This window comes from Rana temporaria, chromosome 3, assembly GCF_905171775.1.
Source record: "Rana temporaria chromosome 3, aRanTem1.1, whole genome shotgun sequence".
In the NCBI taxonomy this organism is placed as follows: Eukaryota; Metazoa; Chordata; class Amphibia; order Anura; family Ranidae; genus Rana; species Rana temporaria.
In genome coordinates this window covers 329,151,488-329,167,757 of record NC_053491.1, presented here as the reverse complement: position 1 = coordinate 329,167,757, position 16,270 = coordinate 329,151,488, and the positions used below count along the sequence as shown (strand labels likewise).

Sequence of the window (16,270 nt, the reverse complement as noted above, 5' to 3'; positions counted from 1 at the left end):
TAGTGGGCCCTGAGGACAGGGTTAATGACCACTGCTTTAAAGGGCATAGCCTTTCAAGATATTTTGTTTCCCACCATGAAAAAGTCCCTTCTTCCTTGAAAATAATAGGAATCAATAAATTCACTCCACATTGGCGTGGAAGTAACAAAAGGGAAATCTCACACCTTGAAACACAGTGGATATATGACATGAAAGTATTTACCCCATTCAGATTAAATGTAGAGTGGGATGTTAAATGTTTTATAACCAATAGTTAATTAATAATTTTTAAACAGTTTTATAAAATATTTGTCTGTATCAGAGAGTTAATTTTTAATTTAAACATATAATTTTTACTTTTTATTGATTTATGAGTATTCATTATGATTTTGCTGGGATACAGGCATTTTATTGTAGTTAGGTTTATGATCACTAGATGGAGCTTGTGGTGGTAGCTGACTCTATGTCGGTCGGACGGGTGACCTGTCTATCAAAGTGCCTGGGCAAGGGGCTATACATGACGGCGCAGCGGGGGAACACAACAGCTATTTAAATGCAAATGACAGCTGTTTTTTTAGTAAAAAGAACTACGTAAAATACTATATAAAACAGTTATTAGAGATGTACTTGCATATAGAGACTGGGACTATATAAGGGCAGGAAAGAAAAAAGGTCACATAGTCAATCACCTGCATGGCCCCACGGAATAGGTCTGTACACTGTATAGACAAAACAATCAGAAAAAAAGGCTCTTAAGTATCTGCCACTCTCCTCTCTAAGGGGCGGATAGCCAAACAGACAATATAAGAAACAAAGAACGAATGAGGGGATTGAAGGAAAACAGGAAAAGAGAAACAAATCATCATTAAGATGAATTAATTTCATCTAAAGGTGACAATGAAATGGAATATCAATGGCATTAGGCTTTTAAATAGCTAAAACGGAAAAAAAAAACTTTTGTAGATAAGTCTCTATAATATTAGAGACAAGGTGGACACTGGGTCTCATTAGCATAAGGATTTATATTGGTAAATTAATCTGTGCAAATCGTTTAAACAGAGTAAAGACAAGGTGGGGAAATGTATATCGGGAAATGCTATATTAGATACACAGATAGAAGGGCAAGGCAATTTCAGCTGGAATATAAAGAAAAATACACTGTACATTCGGATGTGGCAGTGATGCTCACCGCAAAGACTGCCGTATACCATCACATTGGCAACCCCCTGTTCTCAGCACAGTATACACCGCAAAAGCAGGTATAAATAGCGTCCTACACCACGTCTGACGTCACCGGGAGCCGAGCGGGCTCAGTAGATACGCCGGCGTACTTCTTCTGTGGATCTGGCCCTAACTCTGCAAGGTGCCCACATTTTTGCAGATGCCATTTTTTTGTTTTCGGTAATTTTGAAAGTGTAAATGATGGAAATAAAAACTTTTTTTGACATATTATAAGAATGTCTAATCTGTAATTTGATGCCTTTTGGAGATTTTTCCATCTTTCCTTGGCTTCATTATGCACATTAATACAAATTTTTACCTGGGGTGCCCAAAATTTCGATCCCCACTGTAAAATGGAAGCTTCCTTGGCTGTAAAGGATAGGAGGGTTTAGTCCTACTATAAGGAGTTCTTAAAAGAGTGTCAGGTAATTTCAATTACAATAGTATAGAAAAGCTTAGAAGTCAATAATAGGTCATGTTGGTGGGCCTGATCATAGACAGATTTTCTTTTCGGTACTTACAACAAACACTTAGCATGCTTACCCACTGGAGCTCTGATGCCTTAGCCAGTGCAATCTCTCCCATTTCATCGTCTATTACCCCTTCATTCTCCCTGGAATAGAGCACTGCGTCTTTTAGGAATATGCTCCCTGCCCGGCAGATGAATGAAGTGAAGAGGTGGATGTGGATGTAATTCCGAGTACAATGCAGGCGCCTACAGACAATTAGAAATAAAAACAATACAAAAAGTTATTTTTAATATGATATATACAGTACATGGCTACAAGAAAGACTAATGGTTTTATATGCCAAGGTCTTACTTGAAGCAGCAGAGTATACAGAGGGCAATCAGAAGCGTAGCCAGAGAGACTGAATATCCAATAGTGTATATTAGCCGTAGACGTTCAAACACTTCCTGTAGAAAGATGCAATTTACTTATAATGTCTTCTGACCCACCCATGCATGTCTTGGTCAGTATCAATTTTGTTAACAAAATGTTATAAGTACATCTAGCTTTTAATTGGCTGTTATTTATTGTTTTTACAGTTTTTAACAATTGCTTCATACCTTCTCTTGGGTCCTTCTCCCTGGACTGACCAATGTGAGGCACTCACTGTAGTTGGCCCAGGTCCTATTAACTCCCGGAGCCTGAAACCACATACCAGAAGAGCCACATTTTCTATGGGCAAATCCTGAAATCATTGCCAGAAAAACATATTTCAGAACAAGAAATTTGGATGTGTGAAGAGCCTGATATTGTTGAGGTTGTCGTGTTTTTGCTCCCAACTATTTATGAAATAGTCACCTTGGTGGTTGAAGTCATAGATGTGTTCTGGACAGGGAACTGAAACCATCTGGTTGGGAGATCCTTGTGGCCAGCAGGTTATTTCATCCCATTGCGGAGGACACCCTTAAATATTAAGATACAGAAGTCAGCCAATCCCCCTACCCTGTCATCATGGATGCAATCAGTTAACACAATGGTACCCATTTATAAAGCAACGTATCTGTCTCGAGGATGCCCCAAGAAATATGAAAACGTTTGGCACCTGTGGACAGACTAAGAGTCCACAACAGATGATCAGCCCTCAGGGTTTAACCCGGATAGATTTCCTCTATATTTATCTGGCTTCTTTTAAGAGCTGAGGTCCATGCCCCAGATAGGTGAGCGAGGGTGTAAGCCCAGAGGTTAACCACACTTAATCTTAAATATTCTGATAGCGTCCAATACTGACAGCTAAGAGTGGAATGAGGTCTTCGACGAAACGTTGTGTCCTACCAAGAGTAACCTGAGCGATGGTTGTGTTGTGTTTAGCTAGGTATGTGAAGTTTTAGGATAAACTGCGAGTTGTACTTTGTTATGCACATGGTTATGTGCAAGTTGGCCGGGGTATGCCCCAGTGGCTCTGTTTTGTACCTCTACAGCAAAACTTATCAATAAAGAGAATAAAATAAATAAATAAATTAAGATACGCTTATTGGGCCAAATCCTCAAAAGGGATACGCAGGCGGAACTGCTGTTCAGCCTGCGTATCCCTGTGCCTATCTTTGGAACTGATCCTCAGAAGCAGTTTTCCAAAGATAGGCAGAAGATCCGACATCTGTAAGAGACTTACACTGTCGGATCTTAGGATGCAGTACCGCATCCGCCGCTGGGGGCATTTTGAGTCGAAATGCCGCTTCGCGTATGCAAATGAGGACTTACGGAGATCCACAAAGCTTTTCAGCTTTGTGTTTTACGTTTACGTTTGCATACGTAAAATTAGTTCTGCTTTTACAAAGTGTAAACTAGTTACACCTTGTAAAAACAGACCTTTTTTTCGATCGCCGCGATTTTTTAAAAATTTTGAATTTTATTTTTCGGCGCGTAACTTTTTTTTTACCCGACGCAACTTTATTGTCCCGTCGCAATCCACAAAGCCCGACGTAACGTAATTTCACGCGCTGCACATCGGGAAAATGACGTCACGAGCATGCGCAGTACGGCCGGCGCGGGAGCGCGCCTCATTTAAATTGTCATCACCCCCTGGAGAAGAGGACCGCCTTGCGCCGGGAGAATTTAAGTTACACGGCCTGAAATTTCTAGGTAAGTGCTACTGCACATGTGCAGAAAAAGCAAAATTTATTGCTATAGTGAGGTCCAGTTGGCTGGACAGTGAAAATTTGCAAGAAGTGAAGATAGGTGATGGGGTCATTAAATGGGTAACTATATTAAGGCTGCAGTTATGCCTTAACCATTACTGTCATTGTATTTCTACGCTTAGCACTTTAAACACTAGCCATGTGTCTGCTCACTCCCAAGCCAATAAAGGCCTGTTCTTCAATGCCCATGTCTAGTCAAAGCATTACCTATTGTCAAGCCTAAACACTGAAATTTTGCATTCCAACATAAAATATTTAGAGAGTTTGTGCCATTCCTTGAGAAATATTTTACATATAGGGGTGATTGACTAAATAAAGATATATATATTTCAATTGCCATATTTTAAAGTAAACCACAAGAAAATATGGAGGCTGCCCATGTTGACCTCCTTCTGAAAATGCTTAAAGCGGAGTTCCAACCAAAATTGGAACTTCCGCTTAACCCACTCCTCGCCCCCTTACATGCCACATTTGGCATGTAATTTTTTTGGGGGGTTAGTGGGGGCTTCAGGAGGAGTAGGACTTCCTGTCCCACTTTTTGGCAATGTTGGCAATGGCAACTTCTTTTTTTCTCTTTGAATTTACTTTCTTGGTAAGACAATATTAACCATTTGAAGAGTTCTGTTTCCGTTGGGAATTGTGAGCCAACATCTGTGTCTGGCAGTGGCGCATTGCTTGGGACAGCAAGAAAATCTGTTCATCCTTAGTGATGACGTCATCTTTGTCCACCTAGAGCAAGTAAAGAAGTATTAATATACTGGAGATGACAGTCTTTCAGACAGTGACACTCTTCTCTACTTTTTCAAATTATAATGATAAAATACACACATATTTGGAATATAAAGCTGGTGAAAGTTGAGTATCCCATGTACATACTTTATGTACATGCCATGCAAGTCATAGGCACTGTAAAGACCCCGGTGTTGAGAGGTATCTTAATATAGCGCGGTCTTTCCCCTGAAGGGTCCCGACGCGCATAGCAAAGTTCCTGGGAAAAGAGGACCCAGGAACCAGAAGCAGCACAGAGCGACAGAAAGGGTGGAAGAGAGATGCTATGCAGGGAAGGCTTGCATGAATAGCCAAGTCTTCAGTAACCCGTGGAATAGTAGGGGCCTCCTGGAGCTTGACAGGGAGGCTATTCCATAGAACGGCACCCTGATGGGAGAAGGCCCGGCCACCACGCCGGATCTTCTTGGGCACCGAGATGTAGAGGAGATCTCTGCCAGTAGATCTGAGTGATCTAACAAAAGCTTGTTTATGAAAACGAAAGCATAGATAGCTTGGGGCCAGGACTCTCATAATCTTAAACATAATACATTCAGCCTTAAATAAGGTGCAATAGTGGACCAGCAGCCAGTGCAAGGCGCGGAGGACAGGGGTGATATGATCCCTCAGCGAGACTTCTATGAGTAGCCTAGCCGCAGCATTTTGAATAAGTTGAAGCTTCTGCACTAACATCTTTGGCAATCCCAGATAAAGAGAGTTGCAGTAGTCTAGGCAGCTACCTATCGTGGCGCAGATGGCAGTTTTTCTGTCTGAGATATCCAGATATTTAAACAGCCCCCTCAGGAGTTTTAGCTGCCAGTGACATGCACCGACGACCTTTTTTACCTGAAGAGCCAAAGTTAAACCTGAATCTAGGACAAATCCCAGATCACGGACCTGGGGGGCCACCTCCGGAGCAGGACCAAATGAGGAAGGCCAAGGTGGGATATCTGGGGGGTGGCCAGATCGCTGAAGATGATCACCTCAGTTTTCCCCCATTAAGTTTCAGTAAGTTGGCAGACATCCATGTGTTAATGGCCTCCAAAAACCTGGCAAGGGTGGCATCAGCCGTCTGGTTCCTAGGAATCTTCAGGTTAACCTGGGTGTCGGGCGCATAAACGTGGTAACGGACATCGTGGGACTTTAGCAGGACGGCAAGGGGGCTCATATAGATATTAAACAGCAGGGGAGACAAGGCAGAGCCCTATGGCACTCCGCAATCCAGGGCGGTGTAATTAGAGTAAAAGGGGCCAGTCTTGACTCCCTGAACTCTGCCCTCTAAGAAAGAGGTCACCCATGCCAAAGCCGACCCACTCATACCCAAAACAGATCTCATCCGCTCCAGTAAGATTCGCCTCTGTTCCATTTGCAGGTCAAAATCCGGACTGGAATTCGTCCAAAAGATGGAAAGACTCAAGGTAAGCCTGTAGCTGGATAACAGCCAGGCGCTCCATCACCTTTGCCACAAAAGGCAAGATGGAAATTGGCCTGTAGTTGCCCAGTACGTCCGGGTTCAAGGTCGGTTTCTTCAACAGGGCCAAGACCACGGCCTGCTTCAGAGCGCCCGGGACAGTACCTGTCTTGAAGCAGCAGTTGATTATCTCCCCAATAAAGGGGGCCAAAAGGGCAGCAGATTTTTTAACCAGCCCGACAGGACATGCATCTTTGGAGAGGAAGATGGTTTCAAAGAGGCAATTACCTCAATCACCTGTATAACCGTATCCGGTTGGAAACCGAGCAATCCAGGGGCCATCACTGTGTGGCCAATGTCCTCTTGCACAGTCTCTGACCTGGGAATGTTGTCTCTAATGGTCTTAACCTTAGAGACAAAAAAGTCAGCAAGCTCCTGGCACCAGTCCTGTGACTCTTTGGGAGCAGAGCTGGTAGCTTCGGGATGGGTTAACTCCAAAAAGATCTTGAAAAGTTCGGCCATGCTGTTGGCTGCCTTCCTGAATCACTCCCGGAAGTAGGTCTTTTTAGCCCCTCTAATAGCCCTCTTATAAAGATAGAGGACCACCAGATGCAGCTTTTTGTCAGCTTCCAGAAGGAACTTCCGCCAGCATCTCTCCCTGGACCAAACCCGCTTTTTGAGGAGCCTAAGCTCCTCGGTAAACCATTGCGGGCTCTTGCCCAGGGGACAGGGATTAGATCTCATCCTACTGGTTGCTAACACATCAAGAGCCACTTCAACTGACTCCTGAAAGATACTCAGCTTCTCTACCGGGTCGCCCAGCTCAAAAAAGATTGGCTGGTTAATACTCACCACAAGGTTTCCAAATCTGCGATCTGGGATATGTAGGGCCAGGCTAAAGGAAATAAACCTGTGATCCGACCAGGTCAACTCCCTAGGCAGCGCACAGGTTGCAGACAATCCACTGAACAGGAGCCAATCCAACACATGACCAGCAGCTGTCACACGTTGCCTATACCCCAAAAGCAACAGTTCTTGGATAAGGGATTGGGTGGGGGAATCACTTAGATCCTCTGCCCAAAAGTTCAAATCACCCAAGATGCAGGAGCCTTTGAACACAATGGACATTTGTGAGGCTAGACTGAGAAATTCAAAAACAAAATCAAGTTTTAACGCAGAGGGGCGATAAATCAAAGCCAACCCGTAAGTGAGCTTGTAAAGTGTGTTAAAATTCTCTGAAACTCATACTAAAAATTTTTTTTTAATAATCACGGCTAAAAGGGCCCCCCCCCCCCGGCAGTTGGAGCGGTTATATTGAAATATTTTATATTGGGGAGGGACCAGCATATCTAAGATAGGGGCTTTAAAATCTTGAAGCCAGGTCTCGGTGAGACAAATAAAATCCAGATCCTCATCCATAATAAGGGCCGCGATATTAGTTGCATTAGCCACTGTCGACTTGCAATTTAAAAGACCCCCTGTTAAGGATGATGCAGGAAGGTTTCTTAATGGATGAGGAAGTGTATTAGGAGCATTGACTCGTGAGATTGATCTATGAGAAGACGAAGTATGTGAATTAAAACCATTGGCCTCAAACTGAGGAGTCACATTAATATGCAAGATACACTTAGTGTCATCTGGTAATAAAAATAATGGGGACTGCGGGTCATTAAAAACAGGGATGGATTGGGAAATGGTCTTAACAGGAGAGCCAAGTCCACACTGAGCCATGTTGGCTATTGTTATATCTAAAAGAGTGCAATCAACACTACGCTAGCAGGAAGTCTTGCAACCCCAATGGGAGAAGCGCCAAAGCCTATAGTTAAAACTAAACAGAGAGCTCTGCATAAAAATACACCAAAAGCAATAATAAATAAATAAATAACGCAAAATGATTTTTTACGCAAACACTCTGAAATTGCAATTTAAAAGTATTACATGCATGGACACTTGCAAAACTATGGGGTTGATTTACTAAAACTGGAGAGTGCAAAATCTGGTGCAGCTCTGCATAGAAGCCAATCAACTTCCAGGATTTTTGTCAAAGCTTAATTGAACAAGCTGAAGTTAGAAGCCAATTGGCTACCATATACAGCTGCATCAGATTTTGCACAATTTAGTAAATCAACCACTATGGCTCTTTTATCTTTTCCAATGCAGGGCCTGGGATTATTTATGACCACTTGGTTTCAGCTCCACTGGCCGAACAGCTCAAAGGTCATAAGCTTTTTTTCATAATTTTATTGGAATATAAATGTAAAAATTTTAAAAAATGAATGGGACATATTACCAAAAGGGGGAGCTTTCACCAAACCTTACTTTGAATTTGAAACCTTGTCAACAATGGGACATTATCTGATTTATATGTCTGCAGAGAGGCTGTCATAGACACACCCAGATATCTGAGATGCTCCAATGTAGGTGGTAATATATTAAGAAGGGGTTCAGTGGCAAGAGCATAGACTTCTCCCAGTTAATAGCTAACCCTGAGTATCTGCATACATTAATTGGATCCATTGACAAAAAGTGGGACCGAAACCAAATTTCTCTAGAATAGCCCATAGATATGGCCATTCTATACAATCAAAGGCTTTGATGGCACCCAAGGCCAAAAAAGGCACAATCCGTAGAGTTGATAACCGGTATCTGCGTATTAAGTATGCCCGTCTAAGGTTTACAACTGTAGACATATATTGTATTAAGCCAGCTTGATCAGGATGAATAATATGCATTATCATCTTTTTCAATCTATTAGCTAAAACTTTGGCCAATATTTTAACATACATGGTCAGACCATGCCCCGATTTTTCTGGAATATGAGATACAAGATTATAGACAGACTAGATCTAACCAGTGGAGACTAAATGAAAGTCTATTGCAAGACAAAAAAACTCTAGAAGAGGTAATTAAAGAATTGGAATGTTACTTTAACACCAACGATACCCCGGAGTGCGATCCCGGAATTATCTGGGAAGCACATAAGGTGGTCATTAGAGGGGTTCTAATTAAACATGGGTCTAGAATAAAAAGGGAACGTACGGAAAAACTGAAAAAGTTACTGGAGGAATTGGCCATGTTGGAGAGTAGACATAAGCAGGCAGGATTTACAACAGGAGAGGAAGAGGTGGTGAGGAAAAGAAGGGAAATTACAGATCTTTTGTACTATAAAGCTCAAGCAGCAATACAGAGGTGTAAAAAGTATGCATACGAATCAGGAGATAAGTGTGGGAAGGGATTGGCTAGATTATTACGTGAACAGAAGATGAGTAACTATATCCCATGTATCAAACCATTAAAGAAACAGAAAGTTTTTAAACCAAAGGATATAGCGAAAGAGTTTCAAGAATATTATAGCTCTCTCTATAATATAAAAAGTAAACCCCCGATCAAAGGAAAGATCGACCAGTATCTTATGGAATCAGCAATACCAAAACTAATGGAAGCAGATAAAGAGAAGCTAGATGCCCCTATAGTTGAAGAAGAAATCAAAGTAGCAGTTAATTCAATGAAACAGGGGAAAGCGCCTGGGCCCGACGGGTATACGGGTCAATACTATAAAACTCTATTCCCATCGCTATTGAAATATATGACGAAATTCTTTAACGCACTAGGGACATCAGCTAGCTTTACGAAAGAAACTTTACTGGCCTATATTTCGGTGATACCGAAAGAGGGGAAAGACTTGAGTTTGTGTGAAAGTTATAGGCCGATTTCGTTACTAAATTTAGACGTGAAAATCTTCGCTAAGATCCTGGCAAATAGAATACAACAATATATCCCAGAACTGATACATTTGGACCAGGTGGGATTTGTCCCCACACGGGAAGCACGCGACAACACGATAAAAGCCATTAACTTAGTACAGATTGTAAACAAAACACAGACACAATGTGTACTATTAAATACAGACGCAGAAAAGGCCTTTGACAGGGTGAATTGGAGCTATATGAGGGCAGTTTTACAACATGGAGGTTTTGGAGATAAAATGATAAAATGGATACTGTCTATGTACTCTGGCCTGACGGCCCAAGTTCGGGCCAACGGAATAGTATCAGAACCCTTCCAGATATGGAATGGTACAAGACAGGGGTGCCCCCTGTCCCCGCTCCTCTTCGCCCTGTCGCTAGAACCCTTCCTGTGTACCGTACGCTTAAATAAAAATATATCAGGAATACACATAGGAAAAAACCATTGCAAAATATCTGCATACGCAGATGACATGCTGTTCACACTCACGAAACCACTGATCTCTATCCCGAACCTAATGAGGGAATTCGAGAAATATGGCTCTCTCTCGAACTTAAGTATTAACTTCAATAAATCAGAAGCAATGGGAATTAACGTCCCACAAACATTAATAAATCACTTAAAACAAAAATGTAAGTTTAAATGGACAGAAAAAGCATTAACATACCTGGGTATACAACTTTCAGGGAGAGTAGATAAGATTTTTGAATTAAATTTTCCACCATTGCTTCAGAAGGTGAAGATACTACTGGATAAGTGGAACCAGGGGTTCCACACCTGGTTAGGCCGATGTAATGTCATTAAGATGAGTATACTTCCAAAAATCCTTTACTTATTGCAAACATTACCAATCCATATCCCAGCGCAGTTTTTCAAACAATGCCAGAGAGTCATCTTCAAGTTTATTTGGGCACACAAAAATCCCAGAATACAAAGAAAACAACTAATGTATACCAAACAACAGGGAGGTCTGGGAGTGCCAGATATACGGAAGTACTACTATGCTGCCCACTTGAACAGATTAATAGACTGGAATAGGCACGCAGACACTAAACTCTGGGTACAAATTGAACAATCCCAATCTAAAACGCCATTAGAAAGGGCACCATGGTGGTATGCTTCATTTCCAAAAGAACTTAACAAAAACCCGATACTGGGAAATACAGTGAAGATATGTGTAACAGCTTTTTCCATGATGGGCATGGACCCTAGGACCTCTCCACTATACCCAGTACTGGGAAACCCCCTTTTTCCCCCGGGAGATGAGGATGGAGTTTTCCGAGACTTAAGGGAGGGGGGGTGTAGACAGGTAGTGAGTTATATACGAAGGGGAAGATGGCTCACAATAGCTGAACTGATGGAACAAGGGGGGGGATTCCATCTAAAGTTTTGGAATGCACTCCAGATGGTTCACTTTTTGAATACATTACCAAACCCAGGGGTTTTCAAAAGACCAATTACGAGAATTGAAAAAATGTGTAGCGAGAGGGGAAGATTACAACATACACTATCATTATGTTATGATATATTGACACAGTCAGGGAATCATCCTCTGAAATGTGTCCAGGATTGGGAACAGGAACTAAAAAAGGTATTTAGCACGGAACAGCGACAATGCATATATAAACGAATACATAAAACATCAATATGCGCAAGGACACAGGAGACAAATTATAAGATATTCGCGAGGTGGTACAGGACACCGGAGAGATTAAACAAAATCTTCCCGGAGGTGTCAGATAAATGTTGGAGGTGCCTGGGGAATAAAGGGACGTTGTTACACATATTCTGGGACTGCCCTTTGATTAGGAGCTTTTGGCTGGAGATTAAAAGGATACTTCAGATATGCTCAGAATATGAGATACCGGAAGATCCAGAATTCTACCTCTTACATGTGAACCAAATACAAGAGAAAGCATATAGGGAGACAAGTCTAGGTCATCTACTAGATGCTGCAAAAATGTGCATAACAAAAAAATGGAAGTCCTCAACATCACCCACAATAGAGATGTGGATAAATAAAGTAAAAGAAATCAGTAAATTAGAAGAATTAATACAAACAGCACAACACCAAAAGGAAAGATATTTAAGAATTTGGACACCCTGGAAATCTTTTATAGACTCCAGGGCTTGAGGGGGGGGAATGGGGGTGTGGGATAATGGAGAGAGTATGGGCGAATTTTTTTTTTTTTTTTTGTTCTCCTTTTCTTTATGGTTTTGTTCTCTTTTCTGGTTTATATATCTTTTTTTCTCTTTCTTTTCTTCTCTTTGCTCCTCTAACAGATGGGTAGGAGTGTTTAGGATCACATCCATAGGTTAGAGGGGATACGCTACAGAACGCAGTGGCAAGGTCAACCTATGTGAATTGTATATATATATAATGAAGATGTGTACAACAACAGTATCTTAAAAGTAATAAGCACTGCTATAATTGTATAATGTATAATGTTTTATTAATGTGTATCTAAATAAAACAAAATAATCAAAAAAAAAAAAATATTTTAACATACGTTGGAAGTACAGAATGGGTCTCCAGGTATAAGGCATTATTCTGACTCCGATTGTTGTGAAGCGATTTATCCCTTGTGAGGCCTCTATGCCTGGCCTGTATAAGCAGATATAATCACTGAGGACAATCCTCATCCGATAGTTTGAACTCACCAAGTACCGATTCTATTCACAGAGGTGCTTTTATTCCGGACATTGTGTTACAGCAGATGACAGGCTACAACAGATGAATAGGTTGTGGTACTTATGCGGGCAAAAGATGATATTGTCTGTAACTTACTATGCAGAATACATGTGTCCTGCTACATGTGGCCTGTTAGCTGCCTCCGTTACACAGGAAGTACCAAACTCAGGAAGAAGGGGTGGAGCATTACATACATAGGAAGTGTGTCATAACATCAGGTAAAAGACATGGAAAAATAGGTGCATTACCACAAAAGGCCACTAGATGGCAGCATGTGAACTAAACATAACGTCCATAAAAATAAAAAAAAACGGTTAGAGAAACAATATATATATAAATTCTGTGCCCCATTGGGGTGGCACAGGGATCCTTACCTTTTTTCAAAATGACTATAATGGCAGCCTTGCACATTGAATCAGGAAGGTGACCCTCCAATAAAAGTGCATGTGGGGTAGGGCCGGCAACAGCACCCCACTATATCTCTCATAGTTTTTAATTGGGATTCCAGCTACTCCTGGTGCTTTACCATTTGGGAAGCTTGCCACTACAACTTCCAATTCAGATTGGATAAAAGGGGCATTAAGAAATTGTTGAACTACCTGCGATAACATGGGAAGGGTAATAGTATCAAAATAGGTGGACAGCTCCTTTGGGGTACATTCCGCCCGGGATGTATATAATTCTTGATAAAAAAATTATAAGACTGAACCTTCAAAACTACAGATGCAGGATTAGATTGAGAGAGGACTACTTGGGCCAACTGTCTGCCTGATACCTCTCCCAGGTCAGTCGTTTTTGGAAGAATTTTAAATGTTGTTCCCTATCCGCCAGCAGTGAGTTCAATCTAATTTGAGAGACCTCCCATTCTGATTTATTATTTAAACTGGGGTCCAGAATGTATTTGGCTTCCACAGCAGAAACATCTGACTCGGCTTGTTCCAGCTCTGTACGGTAGATGTTTTAATGGCACTAAGGTTGGCTAAACTTGATTTGCTAAAAACAAGCAATGATACCAATTTAAGCACTGCTTTTGGTAACCAGGCCAAAAAATCTTGTAATATTGGGCATTAAAAAAAAAAATCTTGACAATCTGAAAAATCTGTATCTGAATCTGTATCCTTTTCAATGGAGAATTTGAAAAAAGATTTCACTGTTGAACGTGCCTTGGTAGAGGCTTGAGGTTGGTGCTGACATTGTGAGAGTCATTCGAGGGCAGGTAGATGTCACTCCCTGCTCTTCCTAGTAAGACATCTTTGCACACCCTAACAGGGACACGTTACTGTGTTATTTTAAGGAAAAAGAAAAACAGCTTGCATAACACTTTCTGACTATGAATGTTTCAACACAAGGGAGATGATACAGAAAAACAATGAGGAATAAAGAAACCCCCCAAAATTTTTTTAGCTTTTCTTCAGCCCTATTTCACTATTTTCACTTGGTGATCCTACAAGTAACCCACTTTCTGTCTGAGAGTGACAACATTTATTCACTGTAATCTATTGAAGTGCCTTAAAAAAGTATTCATACCACTTGGAATTCTCCACATTTTGTCATGTTACCACCAAAAACTTAATATATTTTATTGGGATTTTATGTGATAGACCAACACAAAGAATACAGGACTAGTGAGAGGCCACTGGTTAGCGTTACACTACTGCAGGTAGCAGAATGGGGCTAACTGTTATTTAGGAACCCTGAACCACTGCATGCATAATTCTTAAAGGCACAATATTTTAATTGCACCAACACAAAGTTTGGGCCTCACCAAATAACCTGCAAAAAGTTAAGAGCAAGGAGCCTACTTACTACTGACTGCTGCCATGGTGATCCACCATAGGTCGTTTCCTATCCAAGAACTCTCTTTACAAGTTACAGTAGATTCAAATGTACACTTTTGGAACATTTACTAACTGCTACCAGATAGAATAAAGCATTTGTTAACCTAACACTTCATATTCCTTATATGAACTTGTATGAGAAAGTATCCTGTTCTCTTTGTATTGCTTCCTTCATGTGAAATCTCTGGTGTTCCTGCTAGTCCCCTTACTTGTCTATTAAAAACTGACCACAATAGGCAGGAGAACACACATTGGTCAGTTCTCTAGCTATGGGAACTAAGCCTGCTCTCCTAAAATGATCAGTATTGTCCTGACATGCCCCAGTTGCACAGCCTTTCACTGGGAAGCTAAGTTCCCTGTCTCTTATGCAGCTGAGAACAGAGGGAATGTGATCACTTATAAAAAAGGGTAAAAAAGTATTTTTAATGTTTTTTTTTATATCTATACAAAAGCTGTTTGCCTTTAATTTGTATTGAAAACTGAATGGGTTGTTTACAAGGTGATCTTTTACCATCACTTTAACCTCTGACAATATACTTTACTTCCAGTCAACCAGTTTGATGTGAATTTCGGGTGCCCTTACATAATTGTGTGTGGGAACATTATTATTTTGTGTGCACTGGTGTCTGCAGCTATCTTTTACCCAGTCAGGTGTGTCAGAGAGTACAGATTTGTTTGCATAGTCATGGCACAAGAACAGAGAACCTGATACGTCAAACAGCTCTTCTGGAGGTGTACTACATATATACATAGACAAGTCCAAAAACATCAGGGGAAAAATGGGATGATCTTGACATTGATATCTTGATGCCAAAAACAGTCATTGAAGGCATCAGGTCACTACTCCATGCATATATTGAAGTGGAAAAGTCTCTCTTATTGATCAGAAGGAGCTCTGGATGATTCTGTTCCCAAGAGGCTCTGCTTTCAACCTGTGCAGTTGAGAATGTTTTTGTTTGAAGACAGGGGCAGAAGACTTGGATACATTTTTTAGGCCGCTGATGGTTAGTAGGGATGAGCCGAACATCCCCCCGTTTGGTTTGCACCAGAACCTTCCCGTAAACTTTAGAACCCCATTGAAGTCTATGGGACTCGAACGTTCAAATTCAAAAGTGCTAATTTTAAAGGCTAATTTGCAAGTTATTGTCCTAAAAACGGGTTTGGGGACCCAGGTCTTGCCCCAGGGAACATGTATCAATGCAAAAAAAGTTTTAAAAACTGAAATTATTTCGGAAGCAGTGATTTTAATGATGCTTAAAGTGAAAAAAAAATTGAAAAATTCCTTTAAATATCGTACCTGCTGGGTGTCTATAGTATGTCTGTGAAGTGGCACATGTTTAGAACTGTCCCTGCACAAAATTACATTACTATAAGAAAAAAGTCATTTAAAACTGCTTGTGGCTTTAATGTAATAGAGGAAATACAAAAAACTGCGCTATAAACCAACATGTGAAAAAGAAACTGTGAAAAGTATCTTAAAAAAATATATATATGTGTAAAAATATGAATGCCACATTAAGTGCATAAATGGAAATAAACCATATAATATGTAACTTAAAGAATCTAATTACCGACAATGAAAATGGCAGCAAAAAATCGTAATAAGTGTCAGACAAAAATTGAGTCCATAATGGTGGAAACGTGAAAAGAAGCCTGTGATGACACCAATATCAAACGTGCACCTACACCAGATGTACAAGCCTGCTTACCAGAACATAGGCTATGCAAGCCTGGAAATCAACCACACTCTCGGCTGGTATTGGTCGTACGACAGGGAGATGAACACTGGTAATCCGAGCGCATGCCAACCGGTCACATCGATCTCCGCGGTTGGATGAAAGTAATCCGGGCGAATAGAAGCGATCACTCGATCACGACAGATGTCTCGTACAGTACCAAGGGAAGAAAAACTCACATAGCATAATATTGTATGCACAGAGTTTAATGTAAAAAGGAGTCAGATATACTTACAA

General features: G+C 41.0%; 1 protein-coding gene across 3 annotated transcripts in view; it reads right to left on the bottom strand.

Moving 5' to 3' along the window:
- Window positions 1–16,270, bottom strand: part of LOC120932536 (parathyroid hormone/parathyroid hormone-related peptide receptor-like) — a 75,070-nt gene that overhangs the window by 43,809 nt on the left and 14,991 nt on the right. For all 3 annotated transcript variants that reach the window (XM_040344995.1, XM_040344994.1, XM_040344993.1), the window contains exons 2-6: window positions 4,453–4,573; window positions 2,508–2,612; window positions 2,270–2,394; window positions 2,022–2,116; window positions 1,744–1,915 (exon numbers count right to left, since the gene is read on the bottom strand). In XM_040344995.1, coding sequence (XP_040200929.1) covers window positions 1,744–1,915; window positions 2,022–2,116; window positions 2,270–2,394; window positions 2,508–2,612; window positions 4,453–4,573 — 618 coding nt within the window. The remainder of the gene's footprint in view (window positions 1–1,743; window positions 1,916–2,021; window positions 2,117–2,269; window positions 2,395–2,507; window positions 2,613–4,452; window positions 4,574–16,270) is intronic.